The sequence below is a fragment of the Pogonomyrmex barbatus genome, unplaced genomic scaffold, assembly GCF_055798465.1.
Source record: "Pogonomyrmex barbatus isolate J1 unplaced genomic scaffold, ASM5579846v1 scaffold2, whole genome shotgun sequence".
NCBI lineage: Eukaryota > Metazoa > Arthropoda > Insecta > Hymenoptera > Formicidae > Pogonomyrmex > Pogonomyrmex barbatus.
This window is the reverse complement of record NW_028297116.1, coordinates 9,977,955-10,003,084: the sequence shown is the minus strand read 5'-3', so window position 1 is coordinate 10,003,084 and position 25,130 is coordinate 9,977,955. Positions and strand designations below refer to the sequence as shown.

The following is a 25,130-nucleotide window of genomic DNA, read 5'->3' as shown; positions in this document are numbered from 1 at the left end:
TTTGGTTATAATTTTATTCGAAAGATTAATCCTTAAATTTATACATTTATATCAAAACTTAAAGTTTACAAATCTTCGGTAATTCTATTTAAATATTCTTTCAGTTTTTTGTTTGGATCTTTACTATTCTTCTTTTTATGATGCAAATGAATGTTACTCCTATATCCAAAATATTTAATTCTATCAGATATAACACATCAAGTTACGATTTAAAATATATATAATATAAATAGTATTTTTTACATTATCTTTCAAATTCATTTAATATTTGTATCTTTATTTAATATAAATACTATAAGTGACCCCTCTCTTTTTCTCTTTCTCTTGCCTTCCTCCTTCCCTTTCTCTCTCTCTCTCTCTCTCTCTCTCTCTCTCTCTCTCTCTCTCTCTCTTTCTATCTATCTCTCTCTCTCTTTCTCTCTAGATTTTGAAGGCTATAATTAGATCAGGCTTTGTATTACATTGTATACATTGCATCTGTGAAATTATCAAAGTTAAAATTAAAATTATGTTGTAAATTTAAAAATATAAATTTAAATAATATTTCGACGTTTATTCTGTAACAATAAGTTTTAAATTATAGATTAATAAATTAGTTCATTTATCAATTAACAAATATTCATTAATATACTGATAAAAATTAATTAAAAAAAAGCAAAATCTAAAAAGTAAAATTAAATAAATTTTCTAAAGATACATAGTAATTCATATACAGATTCATCAATTTATTTTACGAACAACACATCATCCATTAAAATTGAATAGAATGAGTTTCTTCAACTTTAATCATGAGTTTCTCCGGAAGATAAAATTATTTACATTTTCCTTTTTTTAAAAATATACTCAATTAATTTTGTATTTAATACCACATAAAATAATATTTTAGAAAATCAATTTTTACAGTTATCTTTAAAATCAAAAACATTCTAATGTCTTTTTTGCTAGATATTGTGTAATTCAATTTCCATTTTTTAATTTGTTTTATGATTATATTTCAATAAAATGCTATTTTTATATTTACTGAAAAAATTAATAAGTATTTTCATTTTCAGTTTTGCATGGTAATCATTACATATATGATCATTATAGCGCAGTTGAAGATACCTTTTAGCTTTTAATAGATATTTAGCCTTTAATAGCCATTAAGTGTACATAATGATTATTACCAATGGAACTAATAAATCATTCAGTCTAATACAACATGAACAGTAAAATTATTCATCATGATTACACTGATATCACTCAAATTGACATAATATTCATTATTATAGTATTAGAATTATAAAAATTCTAATATATAATATTCCAATAATTTCTATCTCTAAAGCAATTTATATTATAATTATATAATTTATATAATTAATTTATATAATTTACATTTATTTCACTGTCTATTGTCTTTATTTTCTATTCATCTTTCTACAAGATAATGCAAAAAGAAACATCTTATATGATAAAAAAAGCTTATGATATATATCTTTTCAAGTGCACTAATTTATATAATTTGTATAAAATTTTCAAAAATATTTAAATTCTTTGAGCATTAAACTTAGAAGTTAAATAAAAATATATAGAAATTAATTAATATGCATGTAACATTAGAAAAATAATAATAATTAATAATAATAAAATATAAAGACATATTGGGTACAAAGTATAAAATATTAATTATTATCTTCAAATAAAATATAATTCATTAAGAAAATTTTCCTAAATTGACTATATAAATATTCGTACCTGTATTTGAACCAATGATAAATAAGAGATATATTTAATACTTTACGAAAAATAAACTATACTTTAAACTATTATCTAAATTAAAGTTTATTTAAAATGTACAATGAGATCATTAATTATATTCAATTTACTTTAAATCATAATTTCGATATCTTTCATCTTATTATTCTAATAATAATAATTTATAATTTATAACTCGTCACTTTCTGTTTTTTGTATTATCTTTACTATTCATTATCATAATTTATTTATACAAAAGTAATATTAAACAATTTTGACAAGAAATATATTAAATATATTTCATATACAAAGAAATGAATTTATTTCATCACTTAAATGGTCTGCTGTATGAAAAATTCAATACTATGTCATTTCTTTTATCTATTAAATAGAATCCATTATTTTAATACGCTTGAATACTACCAAACATATAATAACTAACAATACTATTACGAAGGACCGCTATCGTTGCGAGTCGACGCAATCGCATGATATACCAGTAAATGAATTTAAATTCATTTGTTGGACGTTAAGTAAACAGTCAGTTTGTGATATTAATTATGGTGCTCACACTTCAAAAAGTTTTGCGTCCATTTTTTTGTATGTGTTTCATTATGGGTTTAGGCTTTTATCCCAGACAACAATCAAAAATTAAATTGGTGACACAATTAATTATATTATATTCTTTAATAATCTGGTTTGCTTATGTCAATTTCTATTTCTATACGATGAACTATTTCACACGAAAAGTATTATTTGATTCTGTTATTATGGATATCTTCGAAGAGAGTAGTGTTTTTATTTCAATTACGTCTGCAATTATAAGTTTTTTTAATCAAAAGGTATAATATTAATAGATTATACATTCTAAATGTTACACACACCACACACACACACACACACACACACACACACACACACACACACACACACACACACACAACACACACACACACACACACACAAACACACACACACACACACACACACACACACACACACACACACAAACACACACACACACACACAAACACACACACACACACACACACACACAAACACACACACACACACACACACTAAATGTTGCACACTAAATGTGCACACACGCACGCATACACGCACACACGCACACACGCACACACGCACACACGCACACACGCACGCACGCACGCACACACGCACACACGCACGCACACACGCACACACGCACACACACACACGCACACATACACACAAAGCGTGTTTTACATTGCAAAACACGTATTTGTTACAGATTTATTTTACATTGCAAAACACGTATTTGTTAAAAATATTCAAAATTGTTGCGTGAGATATTATTTTAGAGATTTGGAATAAGCATAAAAAAATTTGCTGCTGTAGATAATACTCTGGAAGAGTTGGGCACTCAAAAAATGTATGAAAAGATGCATACGAAATTAAAAAGAATAATAATTGGATGGATCATATATTGTCTTTCAATAAATTTTCGATACAATTTAGTGGTTTAGCTTGGAAGAAATTTCTTCTTGGAGCCTATATGTAGCTATTATAGTAAATCATTGTCATCATATTAATGCATTCATGGATTTGTTATTTATCTTTTTTATGTGGTTTGTAATATAATATAATATAATATGATATAATATAATATAATATAATGTGTGTATTTTAATATGTATTTTTTAATATATTTTTTTAGATTTAATTGCATTTATTCATAATTAATAAAATATTATTATTACTAAAATAATAAGTTTATTATCATTTCAAATAATTTTTAAAAATTCTGTTAAGAAATAAGATTAAAATAATATGATGTTTTTCTGGCATTAATATAATATTCTTTTGATAAAATTCTCTATTAATAAATAAATTATATTCAAAGATTTATGTGTCATTCAAGTATAAATTAAAGATTTCTAGCATAGATTTTACAATTTCTGACCTTAGTTCAAAACTTCATTTACTCAGGTATATTGGTATCAGATTTGATAAAGTAAATGAACATATGCGTCGCTTAGTGACAGATGAGTACGATCTGAAATATATATGGAGGAAGTCTGTACATCAATACACTTTATATACCAATTACAAGCAAATATTATGGACCACAATGTAATTAATATACATATGTTGATTAAATTATCACTTTGTTAACTTAATAATAATAATAATAAAATTTATGTAATAAAATTATTTTTATGCATGAAAATAATAAAAATAATAAAATATAACTTATGTTTATATTCTTAAAATTAATATATTATAATTTTTGTATATATTTTTATAATAAACAGCATCTTTTGGCAGGCATCTTCATTTAGAATTATGTCGCTTTGCTCGAGAGATAAATTTGATATTTACAATGCAAATAACTTTTGAAATGGCATCTTATTGTCCGTATATAATATCCCTGTTTTACTACTTATATAAATTGATAACACAAGAACATCAAAGTATATATGCATTATATGCATTATATGAATGGTTTGACATTGGCAAATGGATCTTAACATTTTTTTTAAGGATTTATTTTATAAACTACATTTGTGAAAACGTGAAAATTAAGGTATAATTACATCATTTTCTATAAAAAAAAGTACAGGTTAAATTAATATTCATTATATTATACATTTTTTATTAATCTCTTATTAATATATATTTTTTAATAAATTTCTTAATAAATTTCAACTTTCAGGCTAATGAAGTTACTGAAATAATTGACCAATTGACAAATATCTCTAAATATGCTGATGTTTGGAAAGAGGTAAAAATTTTTTAAAAATAATATATAAAATAAAATAAAATAAATTGTATAAAATTAAATAAGCTCATATACAGATTCATCAGTTTACTCTACAAACAATGCATCGTTCGTTAAAGATTAGCGAAATCGGTTTTTTTAATCTTGGCTACAAGTTTCTCCAAAAGGTTAATATCTTTTATATTTACTTTTTTTTTTACCAATTTTATGGTGTACCAATTTTACTAAAAAGTTAACGAATATTCTTTTCAGTTTTGTATGGCAGTTATATCATATGTGATTATTATGGTACAATTAAAAATACCTATTAGTTACTAAATAACTAATAACGATTACTGCCAAAAAAGATGCCAACAAAACTGATAGCTCGTCTAGTCAATGACAAAAACATATCAAGATTATTTTTCACTCATGTAATTATCACTCATAATTATCAGTCAAACATCACTTAGATTGATATAGTGTTAATTATATTATAGTATTATATATAATATATATATTATAATTCTATATTATATTTTGTCTATATTATATCATAAAATTATGCATTATAAAAGTTTCAAAGATACAAATAATTAAAAAATAATACAAAAAAATAATAAAAAATAATTTTATACAATAATGAATTAAATATATTTATGAATTAAGTCTACTTTATTCGGCAATAGAAACGTCGTCAAACCTGATATTGTGAAATCAATTTTATTTAAAAATCTTAAAATATTTTTAAGCACATTAGATTTAAAAATTAAATATATACATTTAGTTTATTTGAAATATTAATAATAGAATGTTATATAGATAATATATTAATTCAGCTCAAGAATATTAGCAATATATAAATGTAAATCTTTCTACTGTAAAATAGTTATAAAATTTATATAATTATAAAAAACTTTCTTTTAAAATGACATGTAAATACTACGAACAATACAAAAAATAAATTGTGATATGTGTGCTACCATTTTGTAATACAATAATATTATATTATACATTCAATTTCATTTTAAAAAATAATTAAATCGTTTGATTATCTTTTTGTCATCTTGATCAATGTTTTATTCGTAAAATATAAACTTATAATATAATAAATTGACTTAAATGAAAATGTTATCATAAATATAAGTGTATTATACCTTTTTAATAAAATATATTAACATACAAAGATATATATATACATAGAAATATGTACAAACTGCATTAAAAGATAATTACTAATACTTTATATGATGGTCAATTATCTCAAGTGTATACATTCGCACTACTCTTTAATGTTTTAACGAAATTAATGTGACAATCTAATAAAGTATCATTCTATCGTTCTTATAAATATGACGTTTTTACGACGTATGACTTTTAACGCAGGATGTAATAGTTAAGTGTGTAAAATTGTTAGAGTTTCGATTATAATCAATAATATGGAACAAGCTTTACAACCTCTTTCCTTAGCTTCTTTTATTTTCGGTTTCGGGATTCTGAAATATCCTTCTGACCATGCGAGAATTCGTTTGAGTATCTTATATGTATTAATTATGTGGAGTGTTTATGCCTATGTGTTTTATTATATAATAATTTTCTTTTCGCCAAAAATTATATTTAATAACGTTTTAAATATCTTCATAATAACGATAAATTTACTCGTGGTGATAATATTCATAATCATTACTTTTCGTAAATATAAGGTATATTTTTCTCTTTATATGTTAAAATAACATAATTGGAGAGTGAAACAAATGACACACAATCATCTTTACTAACTGAAATTATACTCATTTTTGTTTATTCAAATATAGTAAATGTAATTAAATTTTAATTTAAATAAAACTATATTTTGTGTAAAATCTTGTATTTTTTATCGATATATTTTATTTCAAAATCTATTTTTGGAAAAGTTAAGATATCATATAATTTGTATATAATAAAATAATTAAATAATTTATTATAAAAATTAAAAAAAAACATATATTACAAATTATTATTTAAAATATATATTTTAAAATATATATTCTCTTACATATATGTTTCTTGTATGTTGTTTTATGATTTATTGTAAAAAATATATCAATGATTCTCGAAATTGTATAAATTGAAAAAAATTAAATTAGATAGGCTAATAAGAGTCATATAATTCGCGAATGATGTTTACGTTTGTAATAAATTAAGATTTTTTTATAAATAATTACGCATTATTAACAACGTTGACTCTTATTAGCCATCTAATTCAATTTTTTCAATTTATTTATATCTTTATATATAACATTTTACTCTTAGAAATTCCGCGCATGTATAAGAAAATTGGATTTTGTTGATAATACATTAGAATTTCTTGGTACACCTAAAGAATATCATAAAATCCGAAGCTTAGTAAAATGGATATTTGCTACATGGTTGATAATGGTTGGTATACTATGGTTTTTCGATTCTTTATGGTTTATAGAGAGAGTTAATGATACAAGAGCCATAGTTATTCCTATTATTAAAGATTATCCTTTACATATCAATACTTATGTGGACATAATATACATGTTTCTTCTAAGGTTTGTAAATTTATTTTTCTTAAAATTACTTATAATAATAACTAATGTTAATATATAGTTAATTTAATTCTTATATAAAGTAATAAATTTTTGCTAATTTATATAAAATAATAAATCTTTTAATTTAAAATTAACATTTAACATTTTAATTTAATTTATTAATTAAAGATATGTTATATTGCATAACATTTTATATTTTGTGTTTAAATTTAATATATAAATTTATATTATTTTTATAAAATTGTGAAATTGTAAATAAAAAGAATATTAATAATTTATATACTTTTTACTTAATCACAAAAGAAAAGAATTTAATAAATAGGATTTTTAAATATTTTTTAAATTATAGATATATAGGTACTAAATTAGATAAAATAAATAATCACCTTGAAGAACTCTCAGAGATTGAACAATATGGGCTAAGATGCACATGGAAAAAATCCCTTATTGTCACTCGACGCTATATCCACAATATGGGAAATCGCAAACTTGTATTATGGACTATAATGTAAATTAATATATGTTTAAGTTACGCAAAAAACTTGAAAAAGATTTTTTGTTAAAAGAAGAAAAATAATTTCACTATTCAAGTATATTATTGTATTATAATTATATTCGTGATGTTTCTATTGATGGTTAATTGGAATTTTATTGCATATGGATGTGTATATCACATTAATCAAAATTTGTTTAATTTATAATTTTGCAATATTTATAAATTAAACAAATTTGTATTTATAAAGATAAATTTTAATTTTTAATTATTTAATGATAAAATATATTATTTTTATATAAATTGAATTTATCATATTTTGATTTGTTAAAAATCATTAAATAAGAGAAAAATCATACACATATATAATTCATGTTTTAGAAATAAAATCATAGAATAAAGACAATTAAAATTTTTCAATAACTATATGTTGATTTATTAATATATTATCTTTTTAGGCATCTTCATTTGGAACTTTGTCAAATAGCACGCGATATGAATAGTTTATTTGAAATACATATGACTTTGCAAATGTTATCTTACTTCATTTTTTTAATCGCAATGTTTTATTTTCAATATCACATAATGTTATGCTTAACTCAAATGTACGGTGGTGATTCAAAGCGATTGAAATTAATACTTTGGAGCGACATATGGCTTGTTATATGTTTAACGAAACTTATATCATTTAATCACATTTGCGAAAATGTTACTGCCAAGGTAAGCTATTTTCAACGAGTTAAAAAAAAAGTATTTCTACAAATAAAAAATAAAATAAATAAATGTTATGCATATGTGATTTTCATTTTTCATATATTGTATATGTCTGCTGCTGTATAATGTGTGTGTGTGTGTGTGTGTGTGTGTGTGTGTGTGTGTGTGTGTGTATTTTTTAGTTATACAGAATATGTGTATATATATATATATTGGAAACACATTCCTCAGATATAATAAAATATTTAAATTTTTGACATATTTTCAATATATTTTGTATTCAATATATTTCAATATATTTTATATATAATATAATTCTCGAATATAAAAGAAATATGTAATCTATTTTTATAATATCTAATATTTTTAGAATCTGTATGAATTGTTGAAAAAGGAATATAATTTATTTTTAATTATTATTTCAGGCAAGAAAGACCAGAGATGTAATTCATAAACTAACAAATCTTATCTGTTTTACTGAGACACGTGGAGAGGTGAGATAAATTTTAACTATTTTCTGTATTATTTTTAATAAGCATTTTAGATAACAATTTTCACATGATGTAGATTTTTCAATTTATTTTACAAATATCACTTCGCCCATTGAAATTTAGCGGATTAGGTCTATTTTACTTTGGTTACGACTTTATCCGTAAGGTCAGTCATAAATTATTTATATTTATATAGAGAATTAAAAATATATTTTTATTAAAATAGAAACTATTAAATTGTTTTCAGTTCTTTCTTTGGATTCTCACTGCTGTTGTTTTTATGCTGCAAATGAATGATTCTCTCATAGCACGAATAATTTTTAATAACAATAATATAACATGTTACGATTAAAAATAAAAAAATATTATAAATTGTAACTATAAAATTCTTTTCGTTATTTGTTTAGTTTATTATTTAATAATTATTTCTATATAATGATTTCTAGTATGAAAATATATTAAAAATAGATTTTATCTGATAAATAATATTAGATTAGATAAATAATATTAGATCTAGTAAATAATTATACTAATTATATAATTATAAATATTATAATTATTGTAATATTATATCTACTATATTATTTATAATTAAAATTTATTATTATTTGCTATGTATAATTTATTCTATGAATTTCTGTAGTATTTATAAATATTGTAAATATATTTAAAATAAAAACTTTTTTAAAATCTGATTCTGTTTGATCACATATTGCATAAAATGTAATCCATTTGGTTTTTACATGGAGAATAAATGTATCAATCCATAATCTATTGATTGACTATGAATATTTATTAAAAACGTTTCAGTAAAAAACGTTGTTGCTTAATCTTCATCTGTCAAATAATTTTAATATCAAATAAAATATTTTAATTGACAGCTATTTGTAAACTAAACTATTTTGCAATCACTAATATCTTTTGACGATATTGATCGACTGGTTATGTATGTTTATGAAAGAATTAAATAATGCATAGCATTAATACATTGATCTAATGACATATTACTTTGTCGCCTATTAAATAAGCTATTTGATGATGAAAGCTATTTGATGATGAGTTTGAACAGCAAGTGATATTAGTTTGCGGCAGAAAACGCAAGAGTAACGGCTATGATAATCACCATACAACAAGCTGTATATCCCCTGCTTCTTATTTCTTCTATTTTCGGTTTAGGTATCTACTCTGCAAAAAAATTTTATTTAAATATTTTCTATAACTTGATAATATGGATTAGTTACGGTTATCTCTGGTATTATGCAGTGACCGCACTGAAAGTGGAAGTGTGGTTTCAATCAATTTCTAATGCAATTCATGTACGCACTGGCGTTCTCACTACTATCATATCCGTTATCATGGGTATACGTCGAGATAAGGTGTATGTTTATCCAAAATTTGTAATTAAAATATAATCTTATAATAGTATTACGTTAAAATAACTGTTTATATAGTTATGTTAAAAAAGTTTATATATAGTTATGTTAAAAAAGATACATTTGATAACATTATCTAATACATTGGATTGTTTCCTAATATTATTCAGAGATTTAGATTATTCATGAAAAGACTTGCTGCTATAGACGATACATTAGAAGAACTAGGCACTCCAAAATCATATGGAAAACTTCATGAATATGCAAAAAGAGTATTAATTGGATGGTTAGTGTGTACCTACATGGGGAATACGTTTGACATGATATGGTGGTTCTCTACCGTAAAAGATCGTTGGAGTATGATTCTGCCTTTTATTATAAATCATGTTCATAACGTTAATATGTTAATGGATTTATTATTGATAATTTTTTTATGGTTTGTATAGTATTAAAAAATATTTGTATAAAATATTATAATAGTCCAAATATGAAATATTTTTTAATTTATCAAGCTATATAAAATTAAAGGGAAAGAATGTGTGTGTGTGTGTGTGTGTGTGTGTGTGTGTGTGTGTGTGTGTGTGTGTTTGTGCTAAAAAAATACAAATTTTATATAAAAGTGATGTGTTATAGTTTCTAAGAAATATTTTTTAGAAAATAAAGATTTATAAATTATTTAGTAAATTCTTTATAAATGTTATTTTTTGATTAAATTAAATTGTTATAGATCATTTTTGTAGATATAAATAAAATAAAATATTATAATATAACACACTTATATAAGTTTACAAAGAACCTGTCACAACTATTCGAAACTGATTTTCCTTGAAATATTATTATTAAACACAAAAATCTAAGAGAAACATATTTTTTGTATTAATCCGATTTGAGATTTAAGAGTCTAAAACAGTCCCTCAGCTAATATATACATTTGATTTCAATTAATTAACAACAGTGAGATATATATAAAAATTTTAGACAAAATTTTTATGGTTTTCATGTGCCTTATAACTATTTATTTTCCAAAAATTTAATATTTTTCAAAATATCTCGATTGTCCATTATTATTTTTATGAAATTTTATCAAATTTCTTCCAAGAAAAAAATTAAAAGAAATTTTATGCTAAATTTATATAATAATTATTATATTACTTATTTTACAAAATTATATTTTTAAAAAATAAGCTAATAAAAATAATGGGGGGTTTTTAAGTATTAGTAAAAAAGTATTTTTTAAAAACTATTAAAATTTTGAGAAATCTAAATATACAGTTAAGTAGACAAAATATATAAAAACCCCAAGTTTTATCTAAAACATGTTTGATTGTGAGACATGTTTCTTGTGTTTTCGTTAATGATTAATTAAGAACAAATGTATGCATTAATTTTGAAGAATTATTTTATCCCTTAAATCTTAAATTAAATTGATATAAAAAAATATGTTTCTTAAACTTTTGAATTTAACAACATATTTAACAACATATTTCAAAAAGAATTAAGTCAGTTTTAAATAGCTATGACAGGTTCCTTTTTTAATACTTATTTTTAAGTTATTTTTCATATATTTGTAGACTGCAGAATCACTTTTGTTTTGTAACATAGGTATATAGGTACCAGATTTGATAAGATAAATGAGCACATGAAACATTTGTTAGTAGAAAAGGATTATGGATTACAATATTCATGGAAAAAAACTATGCCAATTACTCGCCGATATATGTATACTGATTACAAATGCATTCTGTGGACCTCAATGTAAATGGATATATTAATATGCTAAAAAATCAATTTGGATCTAACCTAATAATATCTATTTTCTCATCAATAAATTTTCTTTTTTTATAGGCATCTTCACTTAGAATTATGTCAAATTGCTCGTGAATTAAATACAATGTTTGGACTCCAAATGACTATACAAATGGCAGCCTATTTGATATATGTGGCAAGATTGTGTGATTATATTTTGATGCATTTACGAACCGAAGGTCGCTATATACCTTCATCATTCGTTTGGGTTGGTATGCATTTCTGGATTTTTATATACTTGGCCAGACTCTTCAGTTTAAATTACATTTGTGATAAAGTTAGCGTTAAGGTAAATCTTTTCATATAATTTTTATATGTATAGAAGTACATACACATACGCGCGCACGTAGGTGTACGTACATGTACGCTTAATATATTAAAATTTGTAAAATTAATAAATATAAAGAAATAAACATATTTATAAATAATTTATTATAATTTTAATTTTTATTAATAAAAAATCAATTTTAGGCTAATAAAATGGAAAAAATAATTCATCAATTAACAAATTTTATTCGATATGCTGATGTTTCTAACGAGGTACAATATATTTTAATAATAAAAAATTTAAGTAAAGTATATTATATATATATATATATATATATATATATATTGTATATATATGTATATATATATATATATATGGATGTCCCGTAGCACTGTCTTCATCGCTTGTGAGAAGGTAGACGGAACACTCTGTATATATATATATATATATATATATATATATATAATTTATAAGTTCAAAAATAATAATTTTACGTGTACAGATTTACCAATTTACATTGCAATTAATACATCATCCATTAAAATTTACTGGACTGGGTCTCTTCTATTTTGGCAATAATCTCTTGCGAAAAGTTAGTATTATATTTATTTTTCTATATTTCTTTATTCTTTTATCATTTTATAGATAAAAATGCCATTAATTTTTATATTCTTTTATCTTTATTATTATATTTCACTATATAACAAAAAAATGTAAACTGTCATAAATTATTTTAAAAACGTTAATATTTGAAATAATTTATTTAAATTTTGATAAACATTTTTATCAATATAAAAATTTAATTTATACATCTTTTTCAGTTCATCACAACAATTACAACATTTATTATTATCTTAGCACAGATGTCCACACCTAAGTCAGGAACGGAGTTTTAAGAAACAATTAAAAAATTTGCTTTTTAATAAAAATAACGTAATATAAAATAGTAGTTTTTGTGTTTGTAAGATAAAAACATATATATGTATAAAATAAAGTGTATTTCATCTTACTTTTCGTATTATAATTCTTTCTATTCTTTATTATTCGAAATTATTACTAGTATAAATTCAAGGTTATATTGATATAATTATAATTTTGTAACAAAAAAAGAAATAAAATATATACAACAATATAAAGAATATTTTAAATAAAATTAACTTTTAATAATCTGAGTATATTATATATTATATATCTGAGTATATTATATATTATATATAATCTGAGTATATTATATATTATATATTTTTACATATTTTTTTATTTTTTATATATTTTATATTATTTATATTTCACGTTAACAAAAATTAATTTAATTACAAATATATCTTTTCTTTTGAAGAGAAAAATATATATGAAGAACTACTTAATAAAAACTTTTACGTTTTATAAATATACTTTTTCTTTTCCCTTTTATTTTTTTCTCAAATATATTAAATTATTACATATTAAATAAATATTTTTGTTTTATAATATAACTTAAATATATTCATTATAGCGATATTTTTTTATTATTCTTATTATATACATATATACAATATGCTTTAAAATAATAGAAAAAGTGTTAGAAAAAGGTGTTAGAAGATAGAACATGACAAGAATAAATTGTTAAATAATTGAATATGTTTGCTTCATATAAAAAAAAACATGTAAAAATAAATTAGCAATATTATTTTGACGGTTTGCATTATGCATTAATATTAAATCATCTTCTTGTTCATTAAAAAATCGATCGTTTTAATTTACAAAAGTGCTATAAGAAATATATACTGCTATCACAAAGATCCATTATCATTATACATTGATGCAGTCGTAATTTATCCAGCAAATAAGTTTGAATAGTTAGTGTTAGTTTGTTAGTCATAATTATGACGGTTACTATCCAACAAGTTTTTCGTCCTCTTTTGATTATGTGCTTTATAATAGGTTTAGGCATCTTTCCTCTAAAACAACCAAATCCGAAAATTCGATGGATTGCATATTTAAATATTTTGTATCCTTTGACAATCTGGTTTATTTATGTCTATCTTCTTTACTATACAATAACTCTTTATACATGGGAAGTATTATATCATAATCTTGTATGGATGTTTATTATGGTAATTAATTTATTTACTGTTATTATATCTACGCTTACAAATTTTTATCATCAAAAGGTAATTATAATCTTCTTTTCTTTTATATAAACTATACTACTTTTAAATAATTTTGTATTAATTACATTTAATATTATTAAAGCTTTGAATATAGCAATTATATAGAAAATTTAAACATTTTATAGTTTAATGTTTTTTTAAAGATTTTTTAAATAATTTTATTAAATGTCTTACTTTAAATGTTTTATATATTTTTTGCTTTATACATTAATTACATGTTTAAAAACATAATTATCATATATACCCAGATAGCAAAACGTGCCAAAAGCGCAAATTGCGATTATGCTACACGTTATGCCGGCAAAAATCGAACAGCAATCCAGCATGGGCTGCTGTAACAGATACAGCCAGCAAAAATGCAGCACATATCGAGCAAACTCTGCATCATAACATGATACAAAAATTCTGTAAAATTGAACAAAGTTTGTCGTCATAAATACATGAGAATTCAAGCATTTTGTGTTGTCACAATATTTAACAGAAAATACTCAAAATTTAGCATGATATGCCGTCAAGACATGTTGCAAAAATGTAGTAAAAAATCTAGCATATCTATTTTTTCACACTGTGACAGCAAAAATGCGGCAAGAATGCAATCTGTAACATCAGATATTGGCAGCAGAAACGCAACAGAAACGGAGTATAGTGTGCCATCATATCGTGACGGCAAAATTTCGACAGGTGAAAAGCACGCCTTATCGGTTCACAATAGAAGATTTAAGCTTTAAGAAGTAAGAAATTGACCAATTATAATTGAATATGAAAAGAATAATCGACTATGATTGGTCAATTTCTTACGGTTTAAAGATTAAATACTTATTGTGGATCGACATTTAAGCGATGTCTACAATGAAACTTTAAGATGTAAGACTTAAGAAATTAGTCAACCACAATCGATTTATAGAAGAATAATCGATTGTGATTGGCCAATTTCTTAAGTCTTAAAGTCTCATTGTAGACACCGCTTTATCAATGTGTCGGCAGAAACGCAGCAGAAATCGAGCACAATGTGCTGTCACGACGTGATGACAAAATTGCGGTGGCATGATCTACTTATCAGCTGTTGTAAGCAAAAAGGTATAGGCAAAAATTAAACATAATATGCCGTCACGTCGTGGCGGCAAAATTGTAAAGAAATCGAATAAGGCCTGCTGGCCTTATCTGCCAGCAACAGAAATTGTACAAAACTCTACGTCTGTCATTAAACACAATAATTAGAAAACTACCGCTAGATTGCATCCGTTTTTCGCATACAAAATTTATCAAACTTTCTATGAGTGAAATTATAATCAAAATTTAACATGTATTTATTATTTATATGTATTTATTATTTATATATTTTTATGTATGTATATTTTGTATGTATATTTTTATGTATTATATTATTTATATATTTTATGTATTATTTATATGTTTTTATGCGCTTGCAAAACGTAATTGTTCAACAAGATAGTTAACGAAGTGTAGTACCTAGGAAATAATACATTATATAAAATGTACAATGTTTGATACATTATTTGATACGTTATATAAAAATCAAAAGAATCATAATTTATATCTTTAAAAAGCTTTTTATAACTTATTTGTGCTGTAAAAAATATATTAATTTCATTATTAGTAAAATAATTAAAAATTATTCTTTTAAAATAAGAGATAGAAAAAATAATAGAGACACCATTTTTCAAAATTTTTTAGTAATAACAATGTTATTTAAATATTTACGAAACAGAATTTGCTCGATTTCTATTGTTAATTTGCCAACATGTCATATTAGCAGGCTCTATTCATTCAATTTCTGCTGCGTTTTTGTCGTCACATCGTGACGGCACACTGTGCTCGATTTCTGTTGCGTTTCTGCTGCCAGTATTTGATATGGCAAACTTTGCACGATATCTGCTATATATCTGCTGCCACAATGAGATAGCAAGTAATGCTCGATTTTTATCGTCTTTTTATCATTATTCCATGATGAGAAGATGTGCCGCAAAAAACTAAGCTTAATTGGGAAGTAGTAGCTTGAAATCTGCTGCGAAGTCATGATCGGATCTGCTGGCACAGTGCTGGCATACTGCTAGCATTTTGCTATTTGGGTATATATGTAATTATCATTTAATTTATTTTAGAGATTTCAAATAAGCATGAAGAAGCTTGCTGCTGTAAATGATACTTTGAAAGAATTGAACATTCCCAAGATGTATCAAAAAACATATATATATTCAAAATTAGTGATAATGGGATGGATTGTATATTGTCTTGCTGTAAACTTTATTCAAACAATATGGTGGATAAGTCTAAAAAAAGATACTAAATATTGGAGATTATTTCTATCTCATATAATGAATTACGGTAGCCATGTTAATGAATTTATGGATTTACTATTTATTTTTCTTTTATGGTTTGTACAATATTTACAATACATACATAAATGCTTACATATATTTATATACAATATAACTTACATATATATGTATATGTATAATAGTTTTATTTGGCGCAACTTCTTAATGTATGTATTTCTACAAATTAAAATAACATTTATTTATTTATTACATTTATTACATTTATTATTTAGTTATTTTATAAAATAATTTTTTTAAAACAACATAATTTTCAATAATTTTTATTTTAATTAAAATTGTATCGCTTTATAAAACAATTTATACACACATATACATAGTATACTATATATGTTTATCAATCTAAACTTATTAATTAAAACTTGTCAATTTAAATATAAATCTGAGATTCTGTGATACAGTTAACAATTTCTAGATATCATTTGTACAGGTATATTGGTACCAGATTTGACAAATTAAATGAGCATATACAATGCCTAATAGTAAGAGAGGAACATGGATTGAGATGTAAATGGAAGAAACCTATCGCTATTTTTCATCACAGTTCACAAATTGATAACTACAAACAAACATTGTGGATTTCAATGTAAATCGGCATACGCACAGATTATCAATTTGATGTTATTAATAATACAATTTTGATATAAAATTTGACAAAATTGTTAAATTTCTAAAATTAAAGAATAAATTACAAAAATTAATATGTATAGATTCTCATAAAATAATTTTTACATGTTTTATTAAAGAATTATATTTTTCAACAGGCATCTTTATTCAGAATTATGTCGCATTACTCGTGAAATAAATCTCATATTTGGAACACATATAACTTTTGAAATGGCAATCTATCTTTTCTATATAACATCACTGAGTTATGGATTATGCATGATGCTAATGCAAAAAGTGTCAAAAGAAATATTACAATCATTAATGTCATGGATTTGTCTTAATCTTTATTTATTAATAGCATCAATAAAGCTATACATTATACATTATATATGTGAAAGTGTCATGATAAAGGTAAAATCATTTAATTTAAAATAAAAATATTTAAAAGTATTTAATAATAACAAAGTTTGACCTTCAGGCAAATAAAATTGACAAAATAATTCATCAATTAACTCTTCGATATACCGATATATGGAAAGAGGTAAATATAGTTTAACGGAAAAGCAAAACATAAATATAAAATGTATTAATTAATTTATCTTAAACAATTATTTATCTATAGATTTATCAATTTACTTTACAAGTAAAACTTCATCCGTTAAAATTAACTGGAATGGGTCTCTTTTATCTTGGTAACGAGTGTTTTCGAAAGGTTTATATTATCTTCTTCTATTATTTCATTCTTATATTGTATTTCAAACTAAGAAAAAATTATTTAACAACTTTTTTAAATTAATTTTTGAAATTAGAAATAAGACTAAATCTTTTCAAATTATTATCATCATTAATATTTTTAAGATTATTTTGCAATCAAAATTATTATTACTCTTGTTTTTTTATATTATTACATACCGTGCATATGTGTGTGTGTGTGTGTGTGTGTGTGTGTGTGTGTGTGTGTGTGTGTGTGTGTGTGTGTGTGCGCGCGCGCGCGCGCGTGCGTGTGTGTGTAGTTGTTTCTGTATTTTCTAATTTATCTCACAATTCTATAATTTATTAAATTACTATTTTTATATTTAATAAATATTAATTTGAACACTTTTTCCAGTTTTGTGTGACGATTGTAATGTTTGTGATTATCATGGTGCAAATGGAAATATATATCAGTCCTGATTAAATTACCTAATAATTTGCCTTAAAAAAGAAAATGAAGGATAAAAAATAGGCAAGTATTTCATCTAGCTTAATAGCGCATCAAAGATTATGTGTACATGTCTATTAAAGATAATGTGTATATGTCTATTAAATTCTAATTTATAAAAATATTCGTAAAATCATAATCAAATAACAAAACACAAACTGATCATGTAAATACAAAATTGTTGAACTCAATTGTACATAAGATTTTAGGAAAATCTAAAAATTTTTAATATTAAATAAAAATATTAGATGTACGTATACACACACATATATATATACAAACATATATGTATACATACATACATTAATGAAAAGAGATTAAAATAATCATAAACTAACTAAATAATCATAAACTAAAAAATCTAAAATTTGCTGTAAAATAACGATAAATAAAAGCATTTATTCTTACACTTAATTTATTTGTGAGAATAAATATCGCACTGAAATATTATTAAATATTATAATACTAGTTTATATTATATATATTTATTCTCCATCTTTTTTTATATATTGCAGAAAAAGTTAAATTATCTCGATATCTATATTTTTTTCATCTCTTTATAATTCAAATTAATACAAAATACAAACTTCTAGCATTTTTATTTCCTATTTATTATCAACAGTTCATTATACAATAAAATAATTAAAAAACAGAATATAAAAAAATAATATATAAATCAAATTTTATTTGTTAAAAAATACATAAAAGTATAATTTTTTTCACTTACAAAATACATATACAAATATAATTTTATATTGGTGTCCATCAATTGGTATAAAGAAAATACTTAGTTGCTGTTTAAAAAATTGGAGATGTGCAATATGCAACGACATATTTTTTTTTAAAAACAACTAGGTATTTTCTTTGCACCAATTGATTCATCTCATTATTCTGTGCATAGTATTAAGATATAGAAAATAAAAAATGAATAATTATAAAATGAATAAATATAAAAAATGAATAGTTTACGAGATATTTTATACTTTATGTTAAGTTGCATATTAAATTCAAGCCTCATAATTCAGAAAGTAGTTACCAAAAAAATACTTAATTATAGTATTTTGCAGAGCTCTCAAAGTGCTACAAGAGTGTAATAAAAAATAGAGTTCCCATTTAAAAAAACAAAGTTGATCTCTATATGACGACGTCATCCAAGATCAAACTGATAAGATCAGTAAATAGATATATTGCTTTTTAAATCCAACTTTAGTCTAAAACATTTTTCTCAAAAGTTTTTTTATTTTCGACCGAGATATTCGATTGTTTCTCGACTTTTCAAAGACCTTGTATACACATTTCAAATTTTAAATTAATTTAATTATATACATATATGTATATATATATATATATATATATATATCTATATATATGTATGTATATATGTGTGTGTATATATATATATATATATATATATATATAAAGTTATTATTAAAATCATTTATCTTTACGAGAAATATTATACTGTATGCACTTTTACGTAATAAAATGTTCATGTATAAAATGCTTTATCATATTGAAGTTATCAACTTCAAGTCAACACATATCGATACATGATTTTTTCATTTACATGAAAAATAGTCATTATACATTTAAGCTTAATATAAAGACGTAATATCGTGAAGATACTCGCGTTTACAGTCTTTTATGCCTCGTAAAATTGTACATATATGTATATATATATATATATATGCACACACACACACACACACACACACACACACACACACACACACACACACACACACACACACACACACACACACACACACACACACACACACACACACACACACACACACACACACACACACACACACACACACACACAGATAACAATTTCACGAGGAAAATGCAATCTAATCTAGATTCTAATCTAATCTAGAACGGTGTGGTTATTCTGTATCCTACATATTTTCTGTCGCTCAATACTTGCTAGTCAAATGGTATCCTACATATTTTCCGCAAAGTTTTTGAGGATCAACGAAGAGAAAGTAAAATTATTTCTTCTCGTGAAGTGTATTGAAATATATTCATGTTTCATACAAGATGTAATTCGAATTTATATTTTATATTAGTAATTCGAAAACTATGACAACGATACAAATAGTACTGGCACCATTATTGATCATCGGTTCGTTCTGCAGTTTGGTTTATTTCGAATATCCTCTTGGACAACCTAGACCATATATTACTTGTCTGTATTTCTTAATCACATGGAGCTTTTTTGTATATATTTTTTACTATTTAGTTTATACTAGTTATACTCTATTTCTATTCATGTCCTGGCCTAGTGTGATAATAATGATCACAGCGATTATATCAATGCTTATTAGCTTGTTTCGTTTCAAGGTAAGAGTTTTTAAATATATATTAAATTCCTGAGCTTTCATAATTTTTTAAATATCTAATTTGTATTCATTTCAGTTCTTTTGAATTCAGAAAATTAGTCTTGACTTTTCACATTATAGAATACAAATTTATAAAAAACTTTAAAAGATTGTAATGTTTGCGTTATTGTTGTTTATTATGAACAAAATGCTTGATGGATTAATATTTTTATTTTTTTCTTGAATTAGCTTATATTATTTTTATTGTTTTCTTAAATTAATCTCTAATCTTACATCTCAAATGCTAAATTAAATTTTTATAATGCAATACTTTCTGTGATATTCTAATATGTAATTTAAAATATATAAATTTTAATAATTTTTTTCTTTACAACATGTAATCAATTAATATTGTTTTTAAGGAATTAAAAATGTGTTTACATAAACTGTCTATAGTGGATGATACATTGGAAATACTGGGAATGCCAAAAGAATACCAACGATTACATAATTGGATAATTCGAACAATAATAGGATGGATTTTATTATCACTTCTTTTAAACATGTTTGATAGTTTTTGGTTAAACTACGAATATTTCAGCATCACTCGTATCTTTGTTCCATTTGTAGGAAATCATTTGCTCCATGTTAATACTCTTAATGGTTTGATATGGGGAACTATTTTAGGGTTAGTACATATATGTACATGATATATATTTTATAAAATTATTTCCTATAAAAAAATAAGCATCAAAATACTTCAAACCTGAAAAACTTTAAATATTTTAAATTATTTTAAAAACTTTATATTAGTTTGAAATAAAAGTTTGTCAGTTTATATTTTTACTTTTAAGAGTGTTTTATAAAATAGCCTAAATGGAAAATTAATAAAATATATATTATTTTGTGTTGAATATATGAAAAATATGTTAAAATATTTAATACAATTAATATAACTTGATACAATTTTTATTAATTATTATCATAACTTATAATTTTAATCTATGCCTTTAATTACTAAATGTCTTTCTAATTTTAGATACACAGGTTCTAGATTTCAGCGAGTTAACGATTATATTCATATACTTTACTCTGATTTATATAAAAATAATACAGAATATATCATAGAACAAGATAGACTTACCTTAGTCAATCAGCAAAAAATGAAAGCCAAGAAATACAAACAATATATGTGGATTATAATGTAAATTTTTTAAAGAATTTTATATACAAATATACAAATATATTATTTTAATTTTAATTATGTACGAAATATGTAAACTGTACACTATAATAAAATTATTCAGTTATGCTTCCAAAAAATATTTGCTAAAAATATTTTTTGTTTAGAATTTCTTTTACGTATGTTTATGGTTTATTTAATAACAATGATTATGGTTCAATTACAGGCATGTCCATCTACAGCTATGTCTCATATCACGCGAACTCAACAAAGTGTTTAGTATACAAATGTCATTACAAATGACATCTTATTTTATGTTTATTGTAGAATTGTCTCGTGAAGCTTACACGATATATATAGATAAAAATGCAATAGAAATTGGATATGTTTTAGATAGCTTTTTTGCTTATATCTGGGGCATCATATATAGTGCAAAGCTTCTTTCATTAAACTATATCTGTCAAACTGTTTACGATAAGGTTTAATAGAATAAAATAATTAGTTATTAATTAGTTATTAATATGACAAATAAAACTAATATATTGCGAATTTTTCGAAAACAAAACCCATATTGTTGAATAATTTTTATTTAAAATTACTTGATTTTAATTTTTTCTATGTAAAACTCTTAATATTGACTTAATATAAATTTTAATTTTGTATTAATATAATTATAGGCAAACGAAACAATAATAATTCTTTATAAATTGTCCAATGACAATGTCGACGAAGACTTACGCGAGCAGGTAAATTATTGTTAATTCATTAAGAATGTAACTTTAACAATGTAATCTTATCGTTCGTATCTAGCATTACCTAATTGTTCTTTTAAATTAGACTCTACAATTTATACTACAAATAAAACAAAGAGAGATAAAATTTGGTGTTGGACTTCTCTACTTTGGTTACGACTTCATTCGCCGGGTACGTTCTATATTCAATAAAAGTATAAATTAATATATATAATAGGATACAAATAATATTCAATCCTGTAAACTATGTAAATCTTCAAATTAAGTAAATATCAAAATATACAGCAATATAATTTTTAAGTTATTTAATTAACTACATTTTATACATTTTTATTATTATTTTACAAAATTTTTATACAAAATTTTTATACAAAATTTTCATTCCAATTTATATAATTTAATGCTGTTTTCCTTTAATAAAAATATATTTTTCAGTTCTATAAGTCATTTGTGACTGTCTTGGTGATTATAATACAAATGCGTTATACATACAACTATCCTCTTATTAATTAAAAATATCTAGATATCAATATTTGACATCTGTACTTTTCAAGAAGATATATGTGTATTTTGTATGCAATAAAAAATAATATGCTAGTTTTATTATCTCTTCAATTTAATTCAATTATAGCTATTAATTTTTCATTTTCAAATTCTTTATTTTCTCTTTTACATATAAGATATAATACATATAAGATACAATACATATAAGATACTCAAATTCTTTATTTTCTCTTCTACATATAAGATATAATACATATAAGATATAAAGTACTCTTCTACATATAAGAAAATAAAAAAGAAGGATCTAAAATTATAAATTTTATATCATTAGTTAATGTCCATTCCACTTTTTTTACTCAATTATTATGCAAATTACTTTGTTTTTTTAACTTACTGAAGTAATGCTTTTCGTGGTAGATCGATTCTTTTAATCTGCATAAGTGTTTGCACAATTTATTCTTGAAATTATGGAGATCTTTATCTTCGAGTTATGTCAATGTCGAAGTAACCTTCATTATCTTGCAATGTCATAATAGGACATTTAATAACGCGAAATCTTTAGTTCAAATCTGAAAAAAATTACTACGAAAAATATTCAAGCAGCTATACGTCCACTTTTAATTGTATTGTGCTTAATTTTTGTATTAAATATGTTAAGCTGTTTATGATTAATTGGATATATTCTTACATTTTATTTCACAAAAACAGTATATTTGACATTTATAGCAAATTGTGCACTTCATGTCAATGACGCTGTATGAAATGTTATTTGTAATATTATTAAGGTGTGTAGATAACATTGTAATAATAAACATTTTTTATCATATAAGATAGAAATCGTACACATTTTATTTTAATAATAAATTATTTCTTGTATATTGCATTTGATGCAGACACATCGGATCAACATAAATCATAATACATAATACATAACACAATACATAAATCAACATATTCAAGAAATAACAGAACAGAAGACATAACGAAGACGATATGCCTGAGCAAATTCCATTTCATCTTTGATTCGCCGACAAATAGCTGGCAGTGAAATATCTAAACAATTTATATGGCTTTTCATGTAAGAATAGTCTATAAGTATTGCATATTATAACAGTTTTCAAATTCCAAACAGTAATAATATAATAAAATTGTACAGATATTTAATACAAAATATTAACATTTTTGTTGTAATCAAAACAAATTAATATTGTATATTATATATAATTTAGAAAATTATAATTACTCTTCAAATTTGAAAATATTAATTAGTGATAATGTAAATTGGTGATAATGTTAATTAGTGGTAATGTAAATTTTATGTTTTGTTTAAATTTTGTAAAATTTTGTTCTTGTAAAAATGTCTCAAAATCATTTAATCAAAAAAAATTTGGAAATTGCAAATATATAAAATAAATATTTACTATATTTAATATTATTGTACACAATAACCATCATGTATCGCAGGCATATACATCTGGAATTGTATTTAATATCACGTGAATTAAACACAATATTTGGATTTCAAATGGTGTTACAGACAATTGTATTATAAATTTTTACAATACAGGTTACCATTTTACTTTATGATTCAATCATGATGATAAATACAAATTTTATAAATCAAATACATATCGATATTTTAGTTAATTTAGTTTGGACAAATAACATAATCAAAATAATTGTTTTTAATTATGTCTGCGAAGAAATTTGTACCAAGGTATTTTCTTGTACATATAAATTATTAAATAGTCAAATAATATGTATAATTTATTATACGTAAATAGAATATATCAATATATTTTTTATACAGAAAAAAATATTACACATATGTACACACATATACACATATATACACACA

The 25,130-nt window shown here is 23.0% G+C and overlaps 4 protein-coding genes and 1 pseudogene across 5 annotated transcripts; all 5 read left to right on the top strand.

Moving 5' to 3' along the window:
- The first annotated feature begins 2,297 nt into the window (after nucleotides 1-2,297).
- Nucleotides 2,298-5,160, top strand: LOC148936642 (putative gustatory receptor 28b; annotated as a pseudogene).
- Nucleotides 5,161-5,871: 711 nt separating this feature from the next.
- Nucleotides 5,872-9,131, top strand: LOC148936641 (uncharacterized). The gene is made up of 7 exons (XM_089076421.1): nucleotides 5,872-6,186; nucleotides 6,776-7,041; nucleotides 7,391-7,549; nucleotides 7,993-8,254; nucleotides 8,674-8,742; nucleotides 8,816-8,905; nucleotides 8,987-9,131. Exons 1-7 carry the CDS (start codon nucleotides 5,923-5,925, stop codon nucleotides 9,089-9,091), a joined length of 1,215 nt encoding a protein of 404 aa, XP_088932547.1. The 5' UTR covers nucleotides 5,872-5,922; the 3' UTR covers nucleotides 9,092-9,131.
- Nucleotides 9,132-9,826: 695 nt separating this feature from the next.
- Nucleotides 9,827-13,252, top strand: LOC148936640 (putative gustatory receptor 28b). 2 transcript variants are annotated; one of them, XM_089076423.1, is made up of 7 exons: nucleotides 9,827-10,115; nucleotides 10,283-10,548; nucleotides 11,715-11,867; nucleotides 11,958-12,126; nucleotides 12,390-12,458; nucleotides 12,689-12,778; nucleotides 13,008-13,252. In XM_089076423.1, the coding sequence occupies exons 1-7, from the start codon at nucleotides 9,852-9,854 to the stop codon at nucleotides 13,080-13,082; spliced, it is 1,086 nt and encodes a 361-aa protein (XP_088932549.1). In that variant the 5' UTR covers nucleotides 9,827-9,851; the 3' UTR covers nucleotides 13,083-13,252. The 2 variants fall into 2 exon arrangements, with proteins under 2 accessions (XP_088932549.1, XP_088932548.1); XM_089076422.1 differs by having other exon boundaries at nucleotides 11,958-12,207.
- Nucleotides 13,253-16,469: 3,217 nt separating this feature from the next.
- LOC112552315 (uncharacterized) lies at nucleotides 16,470-18,724 on the top strand. The gene is made up of 6 exons (XM_089076622.1): nucleotides 16,470-16,734; nucleotides 17,127-17,282; nucleotides 17,461-17,716; nucleotides 17,784-17,846; nucleotides 17,928-18,017; nucleotides 18,414-18,724. The coding sequence occupies exons 1-6, from the start codon at nucleotides 16,478-16,480 to the stop codon at nucleotides 18,480-18,482; spliced, it is 891 nt and encodes a 296-aa protein (XP_088932748.1). The 5' UTR covers nucleotides 16,470-16,477; the 3' UTR covers nucleotides 18,483-18,724.
- Nucleotides 18,725-20,397: 1,673 nt separating this feature from the next.
- On the top strand, nucleotides 20,398-23,371 carry LOC105424569 (uncharacterized). Its single transcript, XM_089076833.1, has 7 exons — nucleotides 20,398-20,855; nucleotides 21,256-21,521; nucleotides 21,873-22,037; nucleotides 22,243-22,495; nucleotides 22,694-22,762; nucleotides 22,854-22,940; nucleotides 23,204-23,371. The coding sequence occupies exons 1-7, from the start codon at nucleotides 20,595-20,597 to the stop codon at nucleotides 23,279-23,281; spliced, it is 1,179 nt and encodes a 392-aa protein (XP_088932959.1). The 5' UTR covers nucleotides 20,398-20,594; the 3' UTR covers nucleotides 23,282-23,371.
- The last annotated feature ends 1,759 nt before the right edge of the window (nucleotides 23,372-25,130 follow it).

Bases quoted from the DNA above. Each gene is read 5' to 3' on its own strand.
- LOC105424569 (XM_089076833.1), top strand. From the start codon at position 20,595: ATGACAACGATACAAATAGTACTGGCACCATTATTGATCATCGGTTCG. The intron at 22,038-22,242 runs GTAAATTTTTTA...GTTCAATTACAG, and splicing joins CAATATATGTGGATTATAAT to GCATGTCCATCTACAGCTAT. The intron at 22,763-22,853 runs GTAAATTATTGT...CTTTTAAATTAG, and splicing joins ACGAAGACTTACGCGAGCAG to ACTCTACAATTTATACTACA.
- LOC148936640 (XM_089076422.1), top strand. From the start codon at position 9,852: ATGATAATCACCATACAACAAGCTGTATATCCCCTGCTTCTTATTTCT. The intron at 12,459-12,688 runs GTACAATATATT...TTACGTGTACAG, and splicing joins ATGCTGATGTTTCTAACGAG to ATTTACCAATTTACATTGCA. The intron at 12,779-13,007 runs GTTAGTATTATA...CATCTTTTTCAG, and splicing joins GCAATAATCTCTTGCGAAAA to TTCATCACAACAATTACAAC.
- LOC148936641 (XM_089076421.1), top strand. From the start codon at position 5,923: ATGGAACAAGCTTTACAACCTCTTTCCTTAGCTTCTTTTATTTTCGGT. The intron at 7,550-7,992 runs GTAAATTAATAT...TTATCTTTTTAG, and splicing joins CTTGTATTATGGACTATAAT to GCATCTTCATTTGGAACTTT. The intron at 8,906-8,986 runs GTCAGTCATAAA...AATTGTTTTCAG, and splicing joins GTTACGACTTTATCCGTAAG to TTCTTTCTTTGGATTCTCAC.
- LOC112552315 (XM_089076622.1), top strand. From the start codon at position 16,478: ATGAAGAAGCTTGCTGCTGTAAATGATACTTTGAAAGAATTGAACATT. The intron at 16,735-17,126 runs GTTTGTACAATA...TCATTTGTACAG, and splicing joins CTATTTATTTTTCTTTTATG to GTATATTGGTACCAGATTTG. The intron at 17,847-17,927 runs GTAAATATAGTT...ATTTATCTATAG, and splicing joins ATACCGATATATGGAAAGAG to ATTTATCAATTTACTTTACA.